Source organism: Bos mutus, chromosome 26, assembly GCF_027580195.1.
Source record: "Bos mutus isolate GX-2022 chromosome 26, NWIPB_WYAK_1.1, whole genome shotgun sequence".
NCBI classification, from domain to species: Eukaryota; Metazoa; Chordata; class Mammalia; order Artiodactyla; family Bovidae; genus Bos; species Bos mutus.
Window position 1 is genome coordinate 17048313 of NC_091642.1, and position 26075 is coordinate 17074387.

Below are 26075 nucleotides of genomic sequence, written 5' to 3' on the forward strand. Positions count from 1 at the left end.
CTTTTGGGCCAACCCAATACACAGCCGTTCCATAGAAAAGTAACTCAAGGTAAAGAAACGTCTGGTTCTCTGGGTTTGCTTTTGTGTGCTGGGGAAATTGGCAGGTGAATGGAGTGATCCAGGTGGATATGTTCTTGTCTACAATGTGAGTGATGGGAAAAGTCTTGAGTGTTGGTACATGTAAAAATGAAAAGGAGATTCTGCTTATCTTTCTAATCTCCATTTACAGGGCCATTTTCAGTGACATCCTCTCTGACTCCTTGAATCATCATTAACCACTGTCCCCTCCCTTTGATCCCGGGGCAGAGTCTTTGATTGAGTGACTGTTTCTTGAGCACTTACTATTTGCACAAACCGGGCATGCAGAAATGACCAAGGCTGCTGCCTAAAAGCTCTTGGCCTCATGCAGGCCTCTGGGCCTGGAAGACACAGCCTGACATCACTTTATACCAGGTGGTCTGCACGTGTGCATTACATTGGGGCAGAACAGATTTCCTTTCTCCAGAAACTAATTCGGGCTTGCTTTAGGCATAGGAGAAAACAGCATTTTGTTCTGGCTCCAGCATCTAATAGGCTCATTATTTTTGGAATAAGTACCCCTGGCAAGGTTTACAAACCTAAGTCATCTTGTGCTTGTCATGCCTGGCCTGCAGCAAGGAAGTGGAAGCAGCTTTCCTGCCCCAGTTGGACAGAAGGCCATTGGCTGTCTTGGATGGGGCGTGCCTGGACCAGTCTGTCCAGGAGGATGCTGAGAGCGCATCTGTGCACCTGAGCTAGCTTGTTGATAAGGAAGTGATGCCACTGTGTTCCCCTTGGAGAGAGTGGCAGAGGGACAACTGTTTGGTCCCTTAGGAAAGGGAGGCCTTTAAACTTTATGATACTGGAGAATCTAGACAGTTGGTTTTTCTGTTGAGAGTTGGGAGTATTTTTTGCAGGTAACTTATTTGTTTTATACTGAAAGAGGTAGAATTCCTCTTTGCCAGGAAATGTACTAGGAGCAAAATTTCAGAAAGCAGGACTCTTCTAGAAGGAGATGAAGGATTAAAAAAGAATTTTAAAAAGGAAAATATAGCTTCAGTTCAGTTCAGTCGCTCAGTCGTGTCCGACTCTTTGCAACCCCATGAATCACAGCACGCCAGGCCTCCCTGTCCATCACCAACTCCTGGAGTTCACCCAAACTCATGTGCATCGAGTCAGTGATGCCATCCAGCCATCTCATCCTCTGTCGTCCCCTTCTCCAGCCCCCAATCCCTTCCAGCATCAGAGTCTTTTCCAATGAGTCAACTCTTTGCATGAGGTGGCCAAAGTATTGGATTTTCAGCCTCAGCATCAGTCCTTCCAATGAACACCCAGGACTGGTCTCCTTTAGGATGGACTAGTTAGATCTCCTTGCAGTCCAAGGGACTCACAAGAGTCTTCTCCAGCACCATAGTTCAAAAGCATCAGTTCTTTGGCGTTCAGCTTTCTTCACAGTCCAACTCTCACATCCATACATGACCACTGGAAAAACCATAGCCTTGACTAGATGGACCTTTGTTGGCAAAGTAATATATCTGCTTTTCAATATGCTATCTAGGTTGGTCATAACTTTCCTTCCAAGGAGTAAGTGTCTTTTAATTTCATGGCTGCAATCACCATCTGCAGTGATTTTGGAGCCCCAAAATATAAAGTGACACTGTTTCCACTGTTTCCCCATCTATTTGCCATGAAGTGATGGGACCGGATGCCATGATCTTCGTTTTCTGAATGTTGAGCTTTAAGCCAACTTTTTCACTCTCCTCTTTCACTTTCATCAAGAAGCTTTTTAGTTCCTCTTCACTTTCTGCCATAAGGGTGGTGTCATCTGCATATCTGAGGTTATTGATATTTCTCCCGGCAATCTTGATTCCAGCTTGTGCTGCTTCCAGCCCAGCGTTTCTCATGATGTGCACTGGGATAGAATAAAATCCTAATGTAAATTTGCTCTCAGAAATATATTCTGTCATTGTTCTACAGCATTATCATTTTTCTCAGGACTATACGTACTAACATATTTTAGGTCTACTAGTTTGATGTAGAATTCATTCTTAAAAAGAGAATTTAGCATTTAATGCTTATACTTACTAGCTGATTATATAATTATCATTATAATATACAATGATAAGAGACACAGTCCCTGCCTTCACAAAATCTAAAAGTGGTAGTTCGAAAACACATAAATATCTACAAACTTGAGGCACTACATGAATGGGATAAGTAAATGCTATTTAAGAGTACAGATGAGACCTGGGTCCTACCCAGGTCAAAATGATAAGAAAAGATCCCTTGAGAAGGCAGCTTTTGGCCCAGTGCTTGGAGCGTTGGTATGAACAGACTATTTTTATGAAAAATACCTATCTGCTCAACACCTGTGAGACTCTGGAATACAAAAATGAGTAAGACAGTGTTCTTTCTTCTGAGAAATGAGAAGTGTAGTGGGAAAACTTGTTGAGCAAACAGCAGTTATTTATTGCTTTGGATAAATGGTGCTTACTTTATATCAACGTTTAAGGAGTATATATTTGGGACAAGAAATAAACGCAGGTCAAAGGGAATGAATGCCTGAGTCTGGGGAGTTGGAAAAGACTCACTCCAGTCTAGCAGTTTTCAGTCTGGGCTGCAGTGGAGAATCACAAGGGGAGCTGGTTAAAACTGCTGGCTCCCCAGCCATCTCAGACCTACTCCTCCCCTCTCTCGAGGGGCCCCTATAATTTTTTAAAGCTGAACAGGTAGATTGAGACCAGATAGTGGAGGCTGTTGAATGCCAGGGGTAGGAATTCAACTTTCGTCAGTATAGTTCAGTCGCTCAGTCGTGTCCAACTCTTTGTGACCCCACAGACTGCAACACGCCAGGCCTCTCTGTCCATCACCAACTCCCAGAGTTTACTCAAACTCATCTCCATTGAGTTGGTGATGCCATCCAACCATCTCATCCTCTGTCCCCTTCTCCTCCCGCCTTCAATCTTTCCCAGCATTAGGGTCTTTTCCAGTGAGTCAGCTCTTCGTATCAGGTGGCCAAAGTATTGGAGTTTCAGCTTCAACATCAGTCCTTCCAATGAATACTCAGGACTGATCTCTCTCAGGATGGACTGGTTGGATCTCCTTTCGTCAGTAGGTAATGGGATGACTTTAAAGACTTTTTGTCCAGGGAGGACTGTGATCTATGTGGTGTTCAATAAAAATGCACCTGGCATTTAAACATCCTTTGCTCGGTAAAGGACCTCTGATCCAGCTGCTTGGTGGTGAGGAAGGAGAACTGACCAGCATTTCTCTGTAGAGTGGCCACTTTGCCTAGGCAGCTGGGCTTTTCCTGTCTGTCTGTCCATCTGTCTGTTGTCAAAGGAGCCAGCTGGCTGTGACTGAGTTCAGTGGGCTTTGCTAAGGAGCACTTGGATGACTCGACCTCAGAACTCAGGCTGGTCTGCTGCCCTGGGTAAAAGTACAGGCTTAACATCGGCTCAGGTTGCACAGTCTAATACTTTGAAGGTTAGAGCTGTGTGGCCGCACAGAGTCACTTTGATGTCTGTGGCTCAGGCTGTCATTTGGGTCCCAGCATCCAGCCCCGTCAAGGTCATTGGTTCCCCTCTGCCAGGACCCTCTGTGACCCGACGTGGTGGGTGGGAGGGTGGCAGATACGACTGGCAGGGCTCCCAGCACCACCTGCTGATCCTGTCTCCGGCCTCGAGGCTTGCCCTTCTAGAGGAATCCAAAGGACCAGGGATGGGGCGGGCACCCACCCAGGGTATAGAGTGTGGAATGTGAATTGTATTTCCCTCTGCAGGATACAGGAACATTTTGGTTGTCATCCAAGGGCATGAGCTGTGCTTGAAATGGATTTTGATTTGGGTCTTGTTAAACCCGGGCTCCTGCGTGCTTTCGTATATCTCCTCCTCCGTCTTAGAATTTAATTTGCCCTCTGTTTCTTTCTCCTATTGACTGTTAGCCCTGATACTCAGTGATGGCCAGAGCACCCCTCCCCTCCACTCCCAGGGAAATGGTAAGAGGCTGGGCCTTACAGATTCTGGGCTGAAAGGCTTAGTTGTTTGTTAAAGGAGGTAAAGTCCAGCCACAATGGGAGAGGAAATCAGACAAGGATGTTTTTAAAAGCAAGCTGTGTTTTTCTGACTGCTCTGGTATTGGTTCCCACCCTGACGACTTCTCTAACCCTGGGGAAGAAAAAATATTTTTAGTCTGATAGTGGGCTGTAGGCAACCCAGAGCTGACCCATCTCTAAAAGAGGTGATAACGCAGAGCCATGGTTTCAGTGGAAATAACTTGTTAGGATCACCCAAGACCCCAAAGCAAGGCAAGGGCTATGTACAAGGCCCTGTGTCTTTTCTGACTCTTGTGAAGTCCTTTATGAGTTATGTTAAACTAGAAATATCAAGGAAGGAAAAAGAATGAGATGGGATGGAAAAATGTTTGTAATTGCTGGAGAAGGGTAAAAACCACAGAACTGGAATTTTCTTTAGAGATAGCAACTTGATGAAGAAAAGCAGCTGACAAACTAGAATCTTATGGAGTTGGAAGACATTTCCTGTACACTGTATAACAAGCTTAAATATTTTTAATTTTAAAAAGCCCTGCTTTCTATATGTTTCCTATAAGTTACAAAGTCATTACTGAGGTAATAAATAAATGGGAGCTGCATGCTGTTTCCCATCCCCTCTCTCCTGAGCATGCACTTGTGCTGTTTGGCTGTCAGGACATGTATTGATCGTTGCTTTCCCTGGAGCATCAGGCAGTGATGAGACCCTTGGATTGCTGTTATTGTGCATTTCTGACTCCAACATGCTCTTGGGTTGGTAAGGAGACCAGGAATGAGATCATGAGCAATAAGAAACCGTAAGTGTTTGCCCTTGCACAAGAGATAATTATCCAATTGGGATTAACTTTCAAGAATGTTGAACTTGACGGCAAATATTTATCTCCTGGTGTTAAGAAAGGAAAAGGTGTCAAACCTTTGACCTTGACTATACGATGGTGTCTGTGTTCGAAAAACTGGTTGTATTAAAGCAGAAACATGAAGAGTTTCTTATTGTTCCTTCCCTGGAGTTATGATAATAGTTTTTACCACCTGCAAAGCAACACTGACCTGGCATTCTACTCAATGTTCACAGGAATATCTCTTTGGATTCCCAGAGTCTGTCTGTCTCGGGTCCACGGCCTAGAATCAGCTGGGGTTTTGCAATCTAGTTCGTTGTCTCCCTGTATCATATTATTCAAGGTGAATTTATTGTAATTAACATCTCTTTTACCTACATAGCAGTCCTGTACACTAGGCAGAATCAGTGCTTCTCCACCATTTTAACATACTAGAACATACAAGTCTTTTCAGAAAGTGCATAGGATTGGGGGAAATGAACAGTTAGGTCCCAGTGCATCCAATCATTCTGATAGTTCAGTGGAGGGTTCAACTGAACAGATTTCTCAAAGATCCACCTTTCACCAGGCCTGACATTGCACATTCAGGAACTGGGGCAACCCAATGTCTAAAACAAGCCAGTGGACCCTACCCAGCTGACTTCTGATGAAACCCCAGGAACGGAAGATCCTTTTCTTGTCTACAGTTTCTACAATTATTGCCCAAAGTGAGTTATTGTTGTACAAAAGATAGTCTTCAGAGATTCCCTTGGATCTTTCCTGGGTGGTTAGCTGCTGCACTCCCTCATGAGAATTTATGGAAGAAGGAAAGACAATGCTTATTATTTTTAAGCTGTCCAAGTCACCAAAGTAATTTCCACTCTTTCTGACCCTTGACGTGTAGCTGGATGTGGGGGAAAGGGAGGATGGACTTAATTAAAACTCTAGATTGAACCCTAGTTCTATAACCTTGAAGACTTTTCTTAGCCCATAGATAGGCAGAAGTGTGCCCCCACATCACTGGGGGGATTAAATGGGAAGGTACTAACATTCAATTACAAAGCAAATGCAAAAGATAACAGTAAAAACAGTTGCTATGAAATGTTTAAGCTCAATCACGAGAGGAAAAGTGAAATCTTTTAGTGGCCACCAAAGTTCTCAACTTTCCAATCCCAATTCTTTTTTGACCTTTTCCAGTGGACCTTGGTCCTAACTAGAAGTCACTTTTGAAGCTTCATGACAAAGATTTAGGCAGAGAGATCCAGGCAGTGTCAGCCATCGCCTGCTGATTCTGAGTCAATTTCAGAATTAAACATGAGGACTATTTGCATTTCATCCACGTCTCTCCATCAGTTCAAAGGATTCTACCAACAGAAAGATGGGGATAAAAGGAGAATTGGAAAATTTTCAGTGGCACTCTGGAGGTCCCAGAATAATGGATACCTGATGAGATTATACTGCAGAGCTTTTACTGAGAAACCGTTTTATTAAAAAAAAAAAAAACCATTCACTTCACAGAGGTTAGAAAAACACTTTGGGAATCTAGTCAGTAAAGCACTCTTAATTTGATTCCTCTTATTTAATTCCTTCAAATTCCTCTCAGATTAAAATTGTAATAAAAGGCAAAAGCCATTTGGGTTAACTGTTTGGCAGGCCTCAATCTGAACATAAACATGCCCAATGACCTTGTCATATATCTACTTTTATGTATATGTACAACGGAAATGTGTATGTAATTCACCAAAAGACATAGTCAGGAATTTTCACAGCAACACAGTTCAAAACAGCCAATATTTAAAAGCTACCAGCATGCTCATCAAGAGTGGAATGGATGGAAAATTCCCTGGTGGTTCCAATAGTTCAGGCCTGGGTTCGATCCCTGGTTGGGGAACTGAGATCCCACAAGCCACATGGTGTGGCCAAAAAAAAAGAATGGATAATAAGATGTAGTATAATTACTCAAAGGAATACTGTGCAGTCATGAGACGTGGTGAAGTACAAGTACACACAGCATTTTGAATAATTCTCATGGTGTTGATTAAGAGAAAAGTGAAAGCATTAGTCACTCAGTCATGTCCGACTCCTTGCAACCCCCCTGGACTGTAACCGGCCAGGCTCCTCTGTCCATGGAAGTCTCCAGACAAGAATACTGAAATGGGTTGCCATTTCCTTCTCCAGGGGATCTTCCTGACCCAAGGCTCGAAACTGGGTCACCCCCATAAGCAAGCAGCCATCCAAGCCACCAGGGAAGCCCTTGTCAAGTAAGAGGAACCAGACGTATCTGCTTCCACTTATGTAAATTTCAGAGAGAGGTAAAAGTTAGAAGTTGGCATAGTGATGAGAAGTCAGTGGCTGGAAGAAGGCATGGAGGGGCTTCTGGGTACAGATAGCGTTCTCTTACCTGGTTTGGGTGCTAGTTATGGGTTGTGTCGCATTTATGACAATTCATTGAGCTGGAAATGTATCATTTATGTGTTTGTCTCAGTATGTGTTCTACATCAACAAAGAAGTATACTTAAGAAAAATACAGCATACCTCTTTCCTGCTCCAAAGAAGGAGGGAAGAAAGTGCATTCAGGACTTTCTGCCTGCCTTGTAAGGGAGAACGTTGTAATACAATGTGTAAAATGCATGGTATTTTTGCTGACAAAAGCTAAACTGTAGGAGAACCTGTGATGAGACAAAACCAGGGAATTCCAAGTTCAGCTACTATCAGAGGAAATTCAACCCCACATCCTTGGGTCCCTGGTTACCCTCTAAACTGTGTTGTATTCCTTAATAACTTATCAGAGAGACTAGTGAGATGATTTTAATCCATGCTGCTTGGATCAGTCAGCTCCTGGTTTTAAGGAAGTACATTTAGTACCGGGGGGCACGTGACACGGCTGTTACTGGATTTGAAAATGACGGGCAGGCTGGAACTGTCAGGGCTGCTTCACAAGGGTTTAGGATCACACTGCCCATGCCACGAAGATCACCTGTGTCAAGAAATAACTTTGGGAGAGTTGTCTTTGAAGGACTTGGTATTATTTGTGGTTTGGGTTTTTCATTTTGTTTTATAACTATGCGGTCGCACGGAGTCGGACACGACTGAAGCGACTTAGCATAGCATAGCATAACCTTTGAGCACACAATTTGAATAGTTGGAGGTGGGAGGGATCGTGAAAGTAAAATTTTTGTTAAGATCTTACATGGTGTAGTCTTCCTTGAGCCTTAGCAAACGGTAAAATATGAAGACTTTGATTTGGTACAATAAGTCTTTATTTATATTCTTTAAAAAAAGAAAAAGCTGAAAGATGAGGCTGTACAGTCATAGGAAATACGCCTCTTTAGGGTTGATCTCAGCGAGGGTCTCCCCTCATGAATGGAGCTGCTAAGCGGGGGAGGCTGGAGGGCCTGGTGGGGTTGAGTGCAGTCTGGGCTTAGACAGACCAGAGTTCAGACTACGATTCCAGCCCTTGCCAACTGAGTAAACTCGGGTGATTGATTGATCTTCTGAAGCTTTAACTTCATCTGTTAAATGGACATAATACCTCCCTCACAGGATTGCAGGGAGAGTCAGGTGGGATGTGGTTTGCTTAGCATAGTGTCTGGAAACAAGTAAATACCGACATGACAGCTGGGGCACAGAAGTTCACCACCTAATTCTCTTTTGGCTGTAATCATTCAGGAAACAGTTGTTCATCCATCTAGAGGTTTGGGGGTAAGGGCTTCTGTTGGCCTGTTAATTCACCTGACATTCCTAGAGAACTTGCTCTATGAAAAGCAAGAGAGATCCTAGAGTTCTGATGACACGGGTGTAGACCACATCTGTAAAAGGATGTAGAATCTAATGTGAAAGAGAAGCAGCAAACTCCCCTGCACTGACTACCAGATACTCCCTTTGGTATGAACTGAACTTGCCTTTGGGCTTCCGCAGTGGCTCAGTGGTAAAGAATGGGTCTACAATGCAGGAGCCTCAGGAGATGTGGGTTTGATCCCTGGGGCGGAAAGATCCCCTGGAACAGGGCCTGACCACCCACTCCAGTATTCTTGTCTGAAAATTCCCGTGGACACAGGAGACTGGAGGGCTACAGGCCATGGGGTCACAAAGAATTGGACACAACTGAAGTGACTTAGTACATACACGCATTTAATTTTCATAACAATCCTCCATGGCAGGTTTTCTTATACCAGTTTTTACAGATGGAGAAATAAATCCCCAAAAGAGCCCAAGGCCACACCGTTTGCAAAATTGGAATGCAGACCCTGGGTTCTCTGGGCTCCAGAGCCCATCTCCTTCCACTCCATGGTGGGCAGTGGGATGGGACAGCCAGCCCCGCCATAACAACAGGAGGCAAAGTTAAAACGTGGTAAAGTCCAAGCCCAGGGCTGCAGGAATACCAGGGAGAAGAGGTCAGTTTCAAATGCGGAGATCCTTGCGTTTCCGATTTATGTTTTGCCTCCAGTGTTATTTGCTCTGCCTTGAAAGTTGGCAAAATTTCTACAACACGTGTTAACAAAACATTCTCAATCATCTTGACCAACTTTTTGTGTCATACATGAGTAATTTTTCTAGTTGCCTAGGATTTCTGAAACAAGAGAAGCAGTGTATCTGTGATGTGGCGATATTGGTACAAGAGAACTGAACTGTGTCCAAGGACCTGGGATGTTTCCTAGTTGTGACACTTAGCTGTGTGACCTTGGTTTTGGCACAGCAAGTCGTTTGGCCTCTGAGCCTAGGTTTCATCACTATAAAACAAGAACGAGGTCACCTACTTCAAAAGTTCAGAGAAAACAGCAATTAAATACTGTGCATAAAAGCACAGAGCCAAAGAGCCAGCCAGTAGCGACACTTAAGGTTAATGTCATAGCCCAGGTTTTTATCCTGACTGCTCTGGGGTCCTGAGGTCCTGGGCAAGTTACTCAGTCTCTCTGCAGTTCTGTCTTCTTATACAGAATAATAGTGATCCCTCTGAAGAAAGAAATGATTTGATTAGCAGATTAGACAATTGTTTTCTTATCCTTTTGAAAATGTTCAAGTCTTTGGACAACTGCTATCAGTTCAATACTGCACACATATGCAGATGTATTTTGCTCTGCAAAAAAACCACAATCTTTATTTTTCAATAACTTTCCAAAGGAATCTGTGCCCCCACCAAAGGAATGAGTGCACTCACTCCTTGATGTGAATAGTGGGTCTTCCCATTAGGTCTTTCCCCAACCCATCAATGTTTTCTTGTTTTTTAATTGTCCTGTCTCTTTATTCTTTATTAAAGAATAGTTTACATACCAAAAAATTCACCCATTGTGAGTATACAGTTTATTTTTATTACATCTAAGCACTTGGTAGCTATCACCACAATGCAGTTTTACAACTTTTTCATCACCTCAGTTTGACTTTACAGTCAACCTTGCTCAGTCTTATTCCATCCGTCTTCCCAGCAACCACCAACTACTTTATGTCTCTTTCTTTTTGCTTTTTCTGGAAATTTCATAGAAAATGGAATCATGCAATCTGTAGTCTTCCATGTCTGGCCTCTTTCACTGAACATTAAAAGCAGTAGCTTTGCAGTATTCTCTTTTGTGAATGTTCCACATTTTGTTTATCTGTTTAGCTGAGAGTCATTTGGATTATTTCCAGTTTGGGATTGTTATGAAGAACACTGCTGTGAACTTTTGCGTATAAGAATTTGTGTGGACCTAAGTTATCGTTTCTTTTACTTGGAAACCTAGGAGTGGGAGTTCTGGATCACTTGGTAGATTTATGTTCAACTGTTTGAGAAACTGCCGAAGGGGTTTCCAGAGTAGCTGCACCGCTTTTCACTCTCACCTCCATCGATGAGGATTCCACTTTCTTCATGTTTTCCTAACATGTGCTATGGAAAAGTCTTTTTCATTATAGCCATTGCTTTATAGTTGGCTCATTGCATTGTAGTATCTCATTGAAGCTTTAATTTTATTAGCTTGACTGATGATGTTTAAAATATTTTCATGTGTCACACTCAGATATCTTCTTTGGTGAAGTGTTATTTAAATCTTTTTCCCACTTTTTTAACGGAGTTGCACAGCCTCTTATTATTGCACTCTAGTAGTTCTTTATATATTCTGGATGCTGTTCCTTTTTTAGAAATATGATTTGCAGAAATTTCTTCCAGTCTGGCAGGTCCTTCCATTTTCTTGATGTCTTTTGAAGAGAAAAAGGTTTTAATCTTGACAACATCTGATTTATAATTATGCTTTTGCATAATGTCTAAGAAATCTTTGCCTGACCCGCAGTCACAAAGATTTTATGTTTTTGTCTAGTAGTTTTATAGTTTTAGCTTTTATATGTAGGTCTGTAATCCAGTAGACGTTAATTTTTGTGTATAGTGTAAGGTAGGGATCTGATGGGACATATATATTCAGTTGTCCCATCGATATTTATTAAAAGAAAACATCCCTTCCCTATCAAACTGTCATGATACTTTATTGGAAATCAGTTGACCATAAATGTGTGGGTTTATTTTGGAATTGTCTCTCTCATTGCATTGACTTTTATGTCTATCTCAGTGCTGATACCACTCAGTGCTTTATATCTCAGTGCTTTATAAGTTTTGAAATCAGGTAGTTTAAGTCCTCTACCATTATCCTATTCTTTTTCCAACATTGTTAACTCTCCAAGGTCCTTTGCATTGCCATGTACATTTTAGGATCAGCTTCCCAATGTACAAATAATCTGGCTGGGATTTTGGTAGCAATTACACTGAACCTGTTGATCAATTTAAAGAGACTGGTTAGGTCTTACAGGAATATACACATCTAAAGATAACATTTATCTTGTACTATTGCTGCTGCTGCTGCTGCTGCTAAGCCGCTTCAGTTGTGTTTGACTCTGTGTGACCCCATAGACGGCCGCCCACCAGACTTTCCCATCCCTGGGATTCTCCAGGCAAGAATACTGGAGTGGGCTGCCATTTCCTTCTCCAATGCATTAAAGTGAAGTCGCTCAGTCGTGTCTGACTCCTAGCGACCCCATGGACTGCAGCCTACCAGGCTCCTCCGCCCACGGGATTTTCCAGGCAAGAGTACTGGAGTGGGGTGCCATTGCCTTCTCCTTATCTTGTACTGTTAAACTGCAAAGACTACTTAGAAATTTTTGTACTGAGTTCCTTAGAAGGAGATAGTTCAGTTCAGTTCAGTCATTCGGTTGTGTCCAACTCTTTGCAATCCCATAGACCACAGTATACCAGACTTCTCTGTCCATCCAGCTCCCAGAGCTTACTCAAACTCATATCCATCAAATCAGTGATGCCATCCAACCATGTCATCCTTGGTCGTCCACTTCTCCTCCTGCCTTCAATCTTATCCAGCATCAAGGTCTTTTCCAGTGAGTCATTTCTTGGCATCAGGTGGCCAAAGTATTAGAGATTCAGCTTCAGTATCAGTCCTTCCAATAAATATTCAGGACTGATTTCCTTTAGGATTGACTGGTTTTATCTCCTTGAAGGAGATATCTAGAAGGAGATAAAGACAGCAGTAATCACTTGCAAAAGGCCAATATGCGTTTCCACTGGAATATTGCAGCCTTTTTTATCCTTTTATATTTTGAGCTGGTCAAAGGGAACCAGAGCATTGGAGTACACTTGTGGATATCTCTTCACACCATTTTGTGCATCTTTTCTGGGGAACCCTCTCCCTGATATTTGGAGCAGGGGCCACTGTTGGGGTTGTAGTTGGTGAGGGAGTGGGGCAGCAGCATGCTAGTCTCTGTGCAGACTGGCTTTGCAGACTTATGGAGAGCCCTCTGGGCTTCGTGCAAGCTGCCTGGGCAGACTGATTTATTCATCTTGCCCAGGATCCAAACTCTGGGCCAAGGCACACCCTCATTATCCTGCCCAATCAGAATGCTGAATCAGCCTTCCGGAACAGGTGAGTGGTAACTTCGAGATCAAGCTAGTCCGGTTGCATTGGAAACCTCTCCCACTTCAAGGGAAAAAGCAGCAAATGCAAAGAAGCCTGAGTTAGCCCCACCTTGCCTTTCTTCAGGAGAAGTACCAGGAACTAGTGTGGTTCTGCCTCTCTCCCCACCCGTACACCTGCCAGGGAAGCAACGTCCTTGTTACTGCCTTTGGCTTCCTAGTCTACCATCAGGTTTCCCCAGTTCACGGTGATCTGCATGGACTTATGTCAGTGCTTACAAAACAAAAGAAGCTGATCTCTGTGCCCCACCCTAGGGCCATTGAATCCATTTTTAAAAGTCTCTTGGGTGTTGCTTATGTGCAGTAAAGTTAGAAAACCCCTGATCTAGGCCAACACACTGGCCTCCAAATGCTTGTGTGTCCTTAAACCTGAAAGCATCATCAACCAGAGCCATGTTTGCAGCAGTCTCAGGGGTTCCCAAGTGGTGCTGGTGGTAAAGAACCTGCCTGCCACTGCAGGAGCTGTAAGAGACACAGATTTGATCCCTGGGTCAGGAAGATTCCCTGGAGGAGGAAATGGCAACTCACTCCAGGATTCTTGCCTGGAGAATCTCATGGACAGAGGAGCCTGGCGGGCTACAGTCCATAGGGTCACAAAGAGTCAGGCAAAACTGAAGTGACTTAGCATGCAGGGACAGAAAAGCAATTTGTTTCTTTTTTGGGGTATTCTGAACATCATCTCTGAGTCAAGTTAGATCTTTTTTAAAAAGGTCTACCACCCTAGACCTTGATAGTTTAACTTCCCCTATGAAAATGACTTCATTCAGTGGCCTTTAGTCTATACCCTCCGTTTTTCTCAAGGCTTTATAGAAGAAAAACTACTTGGATGTTTCCAGCCATCAGTGAAATCAGTGTGGAAGTTGGTTAGCTGCTCCAGAACAGAGGTTCCCCCTGTGAGAATTCCTTTGGGGCTTTTTGGAGGCAGTTTATGCAAGAGGAGGCCTGGAGTCAGGCAATCAGGACTCACAGCCCAGCTCTGCTTTGTGGAAGCACTGGGAGCTTCGGAGAAATTGTTTGCTCTGAGTTTTCATTTCTCTGAGCGTTTCATTGTTCGAAGAACATGGTTGTAAAAGAACACGTCCCTCACAGGGCTGTGTGAGACCTGTCACTCAGAGCCCTGGGAGCCACGCCTGAAACAGAGCAGGCCCGTATGGAACCTCAGCACATGGTTGAGGTTCACAGCCTGTGACTAATTTAGCATCAGGAAACCTTGCCTCTCTAGTGACAATTGTATGTGGCCATTTTTTAACCCAGTGAGACCAAAGTGGCCCATTTTCTCTTTTGTCCTTATCTACTGAGAAGCTTGCATCACTGTGAACATGTTGGCCTGAGAGTGAAACCTTTTGATTTTTCTTTTTCTCTGAGGCTTTTGTTTCATTGTTTTCAGATCACAGCCTTCTCCGATAAGCATCCGGAAGTCCTTTGGGGAAGGAGGTGTGGTCTGAGCTATAAATGGCTGAAGGCTGACTTCAAGGACCCTGTTCCATATCTCCTGAGCTATATCAGGACTAAAGTACTACAAGAGAAACGGTGGTGGGGAGGTGGGGGGAGAGAAACTGAAACAGACAGTTAGCCACCCCGGAGCTAAGAGAATTATCTGTCCAAGGATGGAGTCTGTGATCGCAGTGCTCTGTTCTCCCCACAGTGGTCTGTCCTCCCAGCACAGGGCTTAGGGTACCGGAACTCCTCCTGGCTTTCACACACCATGGGGTCTTTGGTTCATTTCCAATCTCTGCCATCAAGAATGTCCTTTCTCTACCCAAATTGCTCTTTTGTTAACACTGCCATGTAAGCTTGGAGAGGGGTGGGATTTTACACAGAATCATAGAATCTTACAGCAGGCTGGGACTTGAAATTGTCTAGTCCAGGGTCGCACAGAGTCAGACACGACTGAAGCGACTTAGCAGCAGCAGCCCTTCACTTTCTACAAAGGAAGAGCCAGGGCCTTGGAGATGGTAAATAGTGACATAATGGAGGTCTCATGAATAAGAAATAAAGAAATGATACCACAGTCTCCTAATTCTGAATCTTGTAGCCCTTTTCCTGCACCCAGTGTCCACAAGGAGCTCAGAGATCCTTTCTCCTCGTCCAGATAGTAAGTTTCACAAATTTTGTGCCTTGCACCAAATTCTGCCTTGTAGCAGATGGTGTTTCCCCAGATGGAATTCTGGCCTGTATGATAAAGTTTATACTTCAATTTAGAGATCAACTAAACAGAAATAATAACCGCAGAAGCGTGACTTAATCAGTGCTATTAAAGGCAAGCAATTTCTAGCACTTTGTATATGCAGGTGCTTTAATGAAACTCAACTAGAGTTAAGTGCCAGTCCGAATGTGGACTTTTTAACGTATGCATTTTGAATGTGTGACAATAAATAAGGTTGTAGTTTTTTAAGTAACGGTACAAAGATGGATGAAAAGTCACCATTCGCCACAGAACTGTAGGAAGTCCCAAGGACACATCTGGTCTGTCAGGCTGGGGCAGAGCTGGAGTTGCAGGATGTGAGTCTGGGGGCAGGTACTTGGTAACCATCATTTATGGAGTCACCTGTCACAACAAAGCCCACAGTGCTTTAAAAGTTTGCAATCAACAGCCTCCTCTCCACATGAATCGTGTGTTCCTCTTCATCCTTCCCTGGGTGCTGTTTAGTCTCATTTTGCTCATTATCTGAAATTCTTTTCCTTCTTCTAAAAATGACTCTAATTTAAATGCCTTGGATTCAGCTACATCCGTTTTTTTTTTTCCTTTGGTTAGTTTGCATGTAACCCTGTCTGTGTTCAGCTCTGGTACTTTCCCTGGCCCTGCACACAGGGCTTGTCTGAGAACTGTCATGTGAGAAGAAGTGAAACACGTGTGGGGGTGGGGGGCTCCCTTATCTCGAGCCCTTGACCCTGTGCCCTCCCCCGATCCCCCCAGGCCCACACTGTGGCACAGACACACTTTCGAACAGCTGTGCAACTGCCCTTCGATCCTGGCTCACTGTATTTCCTGACATGTTCAGCATCTTGGGATGAAGCAAGTACACAGGTCAAGACCGATGCCCCTGGAGTTACACTGGCAGTGTTTCTCAGCAGGGCTTTTGCTAATCATTTGCAGAGCAGAACCTTGCCACGGGGGTCCTGGCCGAACCTCCCACCCATCTTGTGTGACAGTTCATGTAATAGCTACTCCCCTGTGCCTGTCCTTGGGCAAGGGTGGATCCAGAGAGCCTTTTATCAGCATCCCAGACTGCACTAGCAAGCCTTCTTTATGTGGATGGTCCTAGAACCACCTCTGTTCAGAAGCTCATTACATTGTCTTCCTGTTATTGTTGTATGCAGTGAATCACAGCATTGTCAATGTCATCCGATCGTTCACCCTAGCATCCCTGTGAGGTGGATACAGCCGTGAGGTACTGTATGGCGATTAGCTGTGATTCTAGTTAGGGACTCACGCTCCAGAGTCAGACCACCTGGGTTCGCACCCTGGCCCTCCCACTTTCTAGTTGTGTGACCAGGGACAAGTTTACTAAAGCTCTCCAAGCCTCAGCTTCCTTATCTGGAAAGTGGGGAGTAATAACCTCAGTAGGTTCTTGTGAAACGAACGCCTGAATGTTTATGAAATATGGAGAACAGCGACTGACGCCGAATCATCACAATAAAAACGTTCCCTTTTACTGTCGCTGCCGCTATCAACTCCATCATCTCTACAGCAGATTTTCCAAGAGTGTGTGGTTTGCCCAAGATCACGTAATGACTCCAAGAGACAATGGACTTTTTTCTTCTTCGTTTTTATTTCCTTATTACACAGTAACATAAAAATGAATTCTTGTAAAAGATCAAAGCAATACAGAAACATATAAAGGAAGTTGTTAGGTTCCCACCTGTACTCTTTCCTCTCTCTCCACAAAGAACCACAGAAAACTAATTGGCGTGCCTTCTCCCCACCTTCTCTCTGGGCAGGACACACATATAAAATCAATATAAGTATGTGTGTGTGTGTCTTCTTAGGCTTAAACAATAGTAACTGTGCCTGACTTACAGGACTGGTGGTCAGTGTTGGCGAGAGTGGGGCATGCCAGGAAATACACTAGTCCTCTCTCATCGGCTCCATGAGATAAATGCTATTATTCTACCCATTTTACAGATGTGGAAGTGAAGGTTAGAGAGATTGTCGCCTTCATAGGACCACATAGTGCTGAAATTGGATTTCAATCCAGCCAGACTTACCCAGTATCTCCACACTTTTGACCACAGCTGTATGTGGCTGTATCATAGGTATTGTTTTTCTGTTTGAGTTTTTTCTCTTATTAGTTTGAACTCTTTCCATGTAAGTATATATAGCTTTGCTTCATCCTTTTAATGGCTACATATGAGTCAATATTTTGTTTCACCAGTTTCTTATCTAGGCTTCTGTTTCCTTGTTCTTTGCCGTTATAAATAATCCAACACCAAATATCCTTAATACTTTTGGACACAGGTGTGAGAATTTCTGTAGAGTGGCTTTTACAAGTGGAATTGTTCATCAGGGAGTAGTGTGCACACATTAAATTTAAGTATTGCTTTCCAAAAAGAATTTTGCTCACTGACAGTATGTGAGAAGGCCTGTTTCACATTAGTCTTTTTTAAATTGAATTATTTATTTATTTTTGGCTACACTGGGGTTTACACACGCAGACTTTCTGTAGTTGCCGCGCGTGTGGGCTGCTCTCTCGTTGGGGTGCACAGGCTTTGCATCGCGGTGCTTCCCTTGTTGCAGAGCAGGCTCTAGAGCGCCTGGGTTTCAGTAGTTCCAGCGCACAGGCTTGGTTGCCTCATAGCATGCGGAATCTTCTCAGACCAGGGATTGAGCCCGTGTCCCCTGCACTGGCAGGTGGATTCTTAACCACTGGACCACCAGTGAAGTCCCTCACCTTAGTCTTCTTTTTATCTTTGCCAATTTGTTGAAGAAAAATACTCTTCTTCTGAATTGTGTTTCCATGATTCCTGATGGGGTTGAGCTAATTCTTTATTTTCAGGGTAATCTATATTTCCTCCAGAAATTGCCTTTTGCCTATATTGCCATTTAGTGTTCATTGTAGATGCTTGTTGTATATTTTGGATAATAATCTTTTATATTTTCCTGCATTTTTGTCTTCCATGTAAACTTATAAAATTGGCTTGTCAGTTTACATAAAAGAAACTCCTGTTCATATTTTGATTGAGAATTTGTTGCATTCATAGGCTCATTTTACATAATTTGGCAACTTCACGATATTTACTTTTTCCTTCCATAAATACCATATGTCTTTATTTAAGTCTTTCATGCCCATCAGTTAGATTCAACTGTTTTCCTTGTGTAGATCTTGCACTGAAATATTTATTTACAAATGGGGACCTGTTTTCTCATCACCTAGGCTTAATTTGTATTGTTAATGAATAGAAAAACTATTGGTTTTTACATATGTGTTAAATTTTTATCTAGCTACTCGACTGAACTCTTGACTTTTGTACTTATTTCTTGTTCTTGATCTGTCACATTGGCTAGGAAAATAAAGAAAAACACTGGTCAAAGTGTACATCTCTGCCTGCTTCCTGTCTTTAATGAGAATGTCTGTAACATTGCAGCACTAAGTATGGTGGATCCATTTTATCAGCTCGCAGAAACTTCTACTGCTAGCTTAGTGAGGGGTGTGCCTTTCACTGCAGACTACACCAGACTCCTGTCAAGGGGCCTTAACTGTTTCCTCTACATTTTCCTTGAGAATTCAGAGATTGTCCTCACTGCCTGGGACCTCCCAGCGTTAATCTCCCAGCTGACTCAACAGCGTTTAACACTGAGTAATATTTGCTCTCGTCCTCCCTTCACTCACATTGAACCCTGGCTGGCCTAAGGCAAAGAGTCACTTTGTGTTAACGTATCCTATACCCCTCCCCCCAGATAAATACATAATGCTGTATGGATAAGAACAAAATTCTAGTTCTGGAATTTTCTGGCAGGCACCACTGAAAAGAATTCATTCCTGGCTTCTAGTTTTAAATAACTTCAACTTTTTTCCCCCACTGGGTTATCTTGAGTAGCTGACCACCATTTCACACTCTAGTGGCCAAGTGGTTTCATAGTTTGCACAGGAGGGTGTGAGAAAGAAATCACCACCTGACCTCTGACTTCCTGTGGAGATTTCACGCAGGCACAGGGTGAAGCCACTTCTAACTCGAGGCTCTCAGCACTGCCTTGTGCACAGCTAATGCAAAAGAAGTGTTTTCACGGTTGACTGAGGACATGATTTAATTGCAGAGTACATTTGATAATTTTTAGGTGGTGAGACTTTCTGCTGAACTATGAACGAAAGGATTTCATTTTGTCAGGCATGTATTTGGAGCATGACTCTAATGTGACTTGGCACCTGTCTAGAGAATTGTCCCTGGGTCCAGTGACATTTCGCTTTGGGGAAGTCAACACCTGCTATGGTGGCATCTGTCATATTTAAGAAAGTGACATGCCCATGAATAATGCAGAGCTGCCTCAATAAAATGCCTTCTTCAGAAAACAATTAAAATGAGAAATTGGCAGAAGATTATCATATGCAGCAGAGAGGCAAGTTAGGCCTCTTTCCAAAATTAAAAAGCAGTGGATGATATCTTTTACTATGGTTTTCTCATCTTGATGTAAGCTGGGCAGATTATATTATTTTCATACTGTTTAGCTAGAAAGTGAAGTGAATTCGCTCAATCGTGTCTGACTCTTTGCGACCCTGTGGACTGTAGCCTACCAGGCTCCTTAGTCCATGGAGTTTTTCAGATAAGACTACTGGAGTGGACTGCCATTTCCTTCTCCAGGGGATCTTCCTGACCCAGGGATCAAACCCAGGTCTCCCACATTGCAGGCAGACACTTTACAGTCTGAGCCACCAGGGAAGCCTGCTTTAGCTAGAAAGATCAGATCAGATCAGTCACTCAGACGTGTCCAACTCTTTGCGACCCCATGAATTGCAGCATGCCAGGCCTCCCTGTCCATCACCAACTCCCAGAGTTCACTTACACTCACGTCCATCGAGTCAGTGATGCCATCCAGCCATCTCATCCTCTGTCGTCCCCTTCTCCTCCTGCCCCCAATCCCTCCCAGCATCAGAGTCTTTTCCAATGAGTCAACTCTTCGCATGAGGTGGCCAAAGTATTGGAGTTTCAGCTTTAGCATCATTCCTTCCAAAGAAATCCCAGGGTTGATCTCCTTCAGAATGGACTGGTTGGATCTCCTTGCAGTCCAAGGGACTTTCAAGAGTCTTCTCCAACACCACAGTTCAAAAGCATCAATTCTTCAGCACTCAGCCTTCTTTACAGTCCAACTCTCACATCCATACATGACCACAAGAAAAACCATAGCCTTGACTAGACGGACCTTTGTTGGCAAAGTAATGTCTCTGCTTTTGAATATGCTATCTAGGTTGGTCATAACTTTCCTTCCAAGGAGTAAGTGTCTTTTAATTTCATGGCTGCAGTCACCATCTGTAGTGATTTTGGAGCCCAGAAAAATAAAGTCTAACACTGTTTCCAGTGTTTCCCCATCTATTTCCCATGAAGTGATGGGACCGGATGCCATGATCTTCATTTTCTGAATGTTGAGCTTTAAGCCAACTTTTTCACTCTCCTCTTTCACTTTCATCAAGAGGCTTTTGAGTTCCTCTTAACTTTCTGCCATAAGGGTTGTGTCATCTGCATATCTGAGGTTATTGATATTTCTCCCAGCAATCTTGATTCCAGCTTGTGTTTCTTCCAGTCCAGCATTTCTCATGATGTACTCTGCATATAAGTTAAATGAACAGGGTGACAATATACAGCCTTGACGAACTCTTTTTCCTATTTGTAACCAATCTGTTGTTCCATGTCCAATTCTAACTGTTGCTTCCTGACCTGCATACACATTTCTCAAGAGGCAGATCAGGTGGTCTGGTATTCCCATCTCTTTCATAATTTTCCACAGTTTATTGTGATCCACACAGTCAAAGGCTTTGGCATAGTCAATAAAGCAGAAATAGATGCCTTTCTGGAACTCTCTTGCTTTTTCCATGATCCCGTGGATGTTGGCAATTTGATCTCTGGTTCCTCTGTCTTTTCTAAAACCAGCTTAGCTAGAAAAGGACCTACTAAATAGGATCCTTTCTTTCTATTGCTTTAGTACAAACCACAGAGAAGGCAATGGCACCCCACTCTAGTACTCTTGCCTGGAAACTCCCATGGATGGGGGAGCCTGGTAGGCTGCAGTCCATGGGGTCGCAAAGAGTCGGACACCACTGAGTGACTTCACTTTCACTTTTCACTTTCATGCATTGGAGAAGGAAATGGCAACCCACTCCTGTGTTCTTGCCTGGAGAATCCCAGGGATGGGGGAGCCTAGTGGGCTGCCATCTATGGGGTCCCCCAGAGTTGGACATGACTGAAGCAACTTAGCAGCAGCAGCAGCAGTACAAACCAACACTGGTCTCCAACGTCAATTTGGATGTTAATGTTTTCGAGGTGAACTTTTTGGGGAGATGGAGTAGACTTATGTCAGGCACATGGTGTGTAATTGGCAACTATCCAGGAGAGCCTAAGCCAAGAGACAACTGCATGCCAGAAACCCCAAGAGGCAAGGCAGCCCCACGTGGCAGACATGAGCACTGATCTTTGAGCCCCTTGTGGGGCCAGTGCCATTGGCTTCAGCTTCTAAGGCTGTTGGTATGAAAAGTTTGGTCAGTCAGACAATTATCTTTCCCGCCTTAGCTTTTTTCTCTTTTCCTCAAATTGCCATGTGCAGAGAAGAGGCTGGGACAGTGCCCAGCGATAGACTGAACATTTGCTACCTCTTCTCTTACAGGCGGGTGACAAACATTACCACCCGAGTTGTGCACGATGCAGCAGATGCAACCAGATGTTCACAGAAGGAGAGGAAATGTATCTGCAAGGTAAGGTGGTCTGGAGTGGGGAGAGAAAACTGGGCTATGTTTGTTTGTTTTGAAGAGAAGGAGGCATTTCATTAGCTGCAAGGCTACCCAGATCCCAAATGAATGTAGCCAAATGTGACCTCATCAGTTAGTATTAATCAGCCAAGCAATTGACATGCTGGCAGTGAGCCCCTGAGGCTGTTAACAAACGAGTGGATTGCTTATGGATGAATGGATTGAACTTGATGCCATGGAGATAAGGCAGGAGGAAAGATCAGCTAGGCCTCAGGAACCCCCAACCCCCAGGAATATGCTTGGGAAACAAAAGATCAAAAGAGGAAATGAATGTCTAGAAATGTTACATACTGGATGGTTATAATACTTGGTTTTTCTCACTTTACTTTCCTGGGAGAAGGATTTTGGGGGGCCTCCCAGTATGCTCTTATCCAGGCTTTTAGGAAGAAGAAAATTTCATATTTGGCGAATTACATCACAGATGTTCTTCATCCCATGAAGATGAGATCGCTGTCATAGTGAAAGAGAGAAGGACAGAGAGTGAGAGAGAACACACCCAAAGTTCCTGACAGCGAAGTTGAGGTTTCTGATGCCAAGGAAATGCTCATTACCAGAGGGCCATTCAATTCTTTTTAATGAAAATAATTTTGAGAAATTTTCCCTATGTACAGCTATGATTAGCTTTTATCTCCTCTAAAATTCTGAAGCTTTTAAGAGAGTTTTAGGGAAGGATTCTCCTCCAGTCAAACAGTACCATCTGTGCAAGCATTTTACTATTTTTAGCTGGAAAGAGTCATTAAATAGACAAGGGCTGATCAGTAAAATTAGCAAGAATATAAGAGCTATTGCTTGTTCAGTTTGCTAATTACTGGTTCTCATTGGCCTTTGCATGTCATTTCTTCATCTCTGCACATAACACTATGTGTAGTTTTAATGAATGGTTTGCTTTGCTCTTGATTTTTGTTTTTACGAAACTAAGAAAAGTCTCCAGAAACGATTCTTGAGTACTAGATCAAAGCTTTGGCTGCTCTCCCCTTAAAGAACGCTAGCTGTATGAGAAATTGACAACCCAGACATCCTTTTTAGCTTTAGAATGATTTCTCTGAAAAAATTACAGTGGAAAATCTCACTGAATTTTAAAGGGCCTGATGAAGGCAAGTGACAAGCCCCAAATCTGTGGTCTCATATGGGCTTTATATGACACATTTCCCCCCAGGACAAACTGTGAATCCTTGGGAGCAGTAGACAGGTGTCACTTTACATGTTCAGCATGGAGCAGATTTATTCTTCAGTTGGTCTCCAGGCTGTTTTAGATCTAATGTGTCAGTCACTGCACTCACCATCAAAGACCCAAGAGTGTACATCACCCCAAGAGTGTCTGCTAAGAACTGAGACTCAGGGCTCTGGGTGCACCTCTGTATGTTCACAGAGTTCTGCAAGCTGAGTAAAGAGGGTGATTTCAGGCTGTACGCAAGTACAGCACATTCATACTATAGATAAACAACGCTGGGAATTTGGGCTATGTTCCGCATTTGAGCATCGTGAATCTTTGCTGGAGTTGGGCTCTGGTGTTCTTTGCCTGTGCTCTCAGCACATCCTTGAACAATGAGCAGCTTCATCTTCCCCAGCATCTCATGTTCTCTCTGGCTTGCATTCCCTGTGTGTGTGACCTCTGGAGGACAGTTCAATGCCTTGTGCACCCCCAGGGTTCTGGGCCAGGATGTCCACTCAGTAGAACCTCTGCAGTGCACCCTGCTCCGCTTCCAGCCCTGCTGCCCACCCTACCTCCCCCCGGCTCTCCACATTAAGAGGATTTCTGTGCTTTGAAGCCAGCCTCAGAGTAAAAGCCAGTGCTGAATGGACTATGTGTCTGTCTGGCTTTGGTTTGATTTTTTGGCCCTGGGTTAAGCAAGATAGAAATGACTGCTAAATAGGGATTAAAGTATTATTCTGATATAAAATGTATTTACACTGTCATCAATTTAATAGTATTTTTAGCTCAGTGGTGTAAAATAATTCAAGAGTTATTTTAATTTGATAGCTTTTCAGGAGAGAAAGAGTTCAACAGTGAAATGTAAAGCATAAAATATTCATACAGAGACTCATATTAAGTTTATATCATTGACATTGTCCTGCACAGACAACCTCATGACTCTTTTAACAATTTAAATGTAGCCAGAATAAATTTACAAATTTAGGCAAAAAAACCTGTTTTCAACTTAGTAACTATCTGCTGAAGTCGTTTTAAGTCCCTCTTCAAAGTCTTCCACCATTCCCGCGTTTGAACGTATTCTTGTGTGAACGTAGGACTTACATGTAGACCTTAGCCGTGAGTTACATACACTGTATACCTAGGCAAAAAAAATTGCATAGGCAGGCATTGAATTCTTATAAGAAAAGAGCTTTCTATTGGATATAAGTGTTTTGCTTAGTTCTGTGATACTGGTACCATCCAAGAAAGCGCCTTAAATTCCTGTAAAGTGAGGCATTGACCCAGGACCAGAAAACAACACTTAAGTAGTAACTTCACTAGTTTAAAAGTAAAGACCTTTTAAAGTTAACTAAAAGGTTAAAAAGTTAAAGGAAAACTTGTGAATTTGTAGTGTAAGTTTCAAACTTTCTGCTAGTTGGATTGATTTCCTGTGTCTGTGTAGGTAACTGTATAATTGAAGCAACAAAAAAAATTTGGTGCGTTTTGCTTCTGGATATAGATGATCTGGTTTGACTTTATTGCCCTCATCTAAATTGCTTGGTTGTTTTGATGTTATATAAACATGGCTTATGGCTTGTATTTCTGAAATTAAAAGTAGATATTTGGAAGTACACAGACATTACTTTTAAAGAATAATGAAAATGAAAAATGAAACTTAGTTGCTCAATACGGACTCTTTGTGACCCCATGGACTGTAGCCTGCCAGGCTCCTCTGCCCATGGAATTCTCCAGGTACTGGAGTGGGTAGCCTGACCTTCTCCAGGGGATCTTCCCAACCCAGGGATTGAACCCTGGTCTCCCACATTGCAGGCAGATTCTTTACCATCTGAGCCACCAGGGAAGTCCCCAAAGGACAATGATAACATTTGGGAAAAAAAAAACACTGCCCAGTTGAGAACTAAATGTCTCTTTCATCAAGACACTCTTGTGCCAGATGAGGGGCCTCTGTGGGCTAGGATTATAACTGTTAAGAACAAGCTCAGACTAGACGCAGAAAACTCACCTGGAATTTGAGCTATCATGGTTCACTTGGGCACAGGGCCTCTCTCAGAAGTTCTGTGTAATAGGACAGTGGCTGCTTTCCATTTCCTTTACTCTTAGATGTGCATTGTCTTTCCAGGTTCTACCGTTTGGCATCCCGACTGTAAGCAATCAACCAAGACTGAGGAAAAGCTGCGGGTAAGGAAGGCTTTGGCACTGTGATGGCAGAGGTACTTGCTGTCCATCGTGTTGACGGTCACTGATTCTTGGGACTGCAGTTTGGGTGAAATTGCTTCTTAGGACTTTTTTTTCCCCTTCTATCACAGACCAAGTAGAAAGGCCATTTGGCCAGAAAAAGAGGTTTCCTCCTACCTTCCATTGATGGTGATTCTTGTTTCAAGTGCTTGTGTTAGACAAAATAACCCTCGCTTCATGAATCAGGTTCTTAGGAAAGCATTCAAGGGGCAAAGTCAAGTTCTAGGTCCAATATCTGGTGACTTCCTCACCAGAGGAGGATGTTTTTTGTACTTCATCCATCACATCACTCAATCCAAACTCTGCAGCCATTGCTCAGCTCTTGCTACATTTGATTGGCCTCTCAAATCCAAGTTCACCAAGTAGCCTCCATCTCCAAAAGCTGATGATTTGTTAGATAAAAAACCTTTGGGGAAAATCATGATGAGCTCAGACGAGTCAGTGGGAACAAGTGTCCTTGATTGTTTTTGTAACTGAAACCTTAGGTAGCATCAAAATATTTTCAAAACTCCCTGGAACATGGATCACACGGAGGATAGACTCTATCTTTCACCTGTTTTTTCTTTCTTTCCTTTGGTTTTTTAGCATTTCTCTCAATTCTAAAGCCTTCCCTTGATCTTAGTCTGTTCTCAGATCACCACCAGGAGACAATATTCTACCTGTTTCAGAAGCAAAGAGCTGTACACAGCTGCAGGGCCATGATCATAATCTGTTTCTTACTCAGATTCCCCTAGTTTTTCGCTTGGGCTGTGAAGTATTTTTCAGAGCAGTAATCAGACTAGACCCCAGTCCACAGTCCCTTCATTTAACTACCTTAGTGGTTCCCTTTGAAACAGCTGGACTACACCACCTGGTGTTTCAGGGAAAAGAATGGACCAAATTTATTTTTTGAAGCCATGCTATAGATGAGATG

At 43.2% G+C, this 26075-nt stretch overlaps 1 protein-coding gene across 4 annotated transcripts in view; it reads left to right on the forward strand.

Moving 5' to 3' along the window:
- ABLIM1 (actin binding LIM protein 1) overlaps positions 1 to 26075 on the forward strand; it is a 328489-nt gene that overhangs the window by 252171 nt on the left and 50243 nt on the right. For all 4 annotated transcript variants that reach the window (XM_070363328.1, XM_005900284.3, XM_070363327.1 and 1 more), the window contains 2 exons: positions 21633 to 21720; positions 25047 to 25105. In XM_070363328.1, coding sequence (XP_070219429.1) covers positions 21633 to 21720; positions 25047 to 25105 — 147 coding nt within the window. The remainder of the gene's footprint in view (positions 1 to 21632; positions 21721 to 25046; positions 25106 to 26075) is intronic.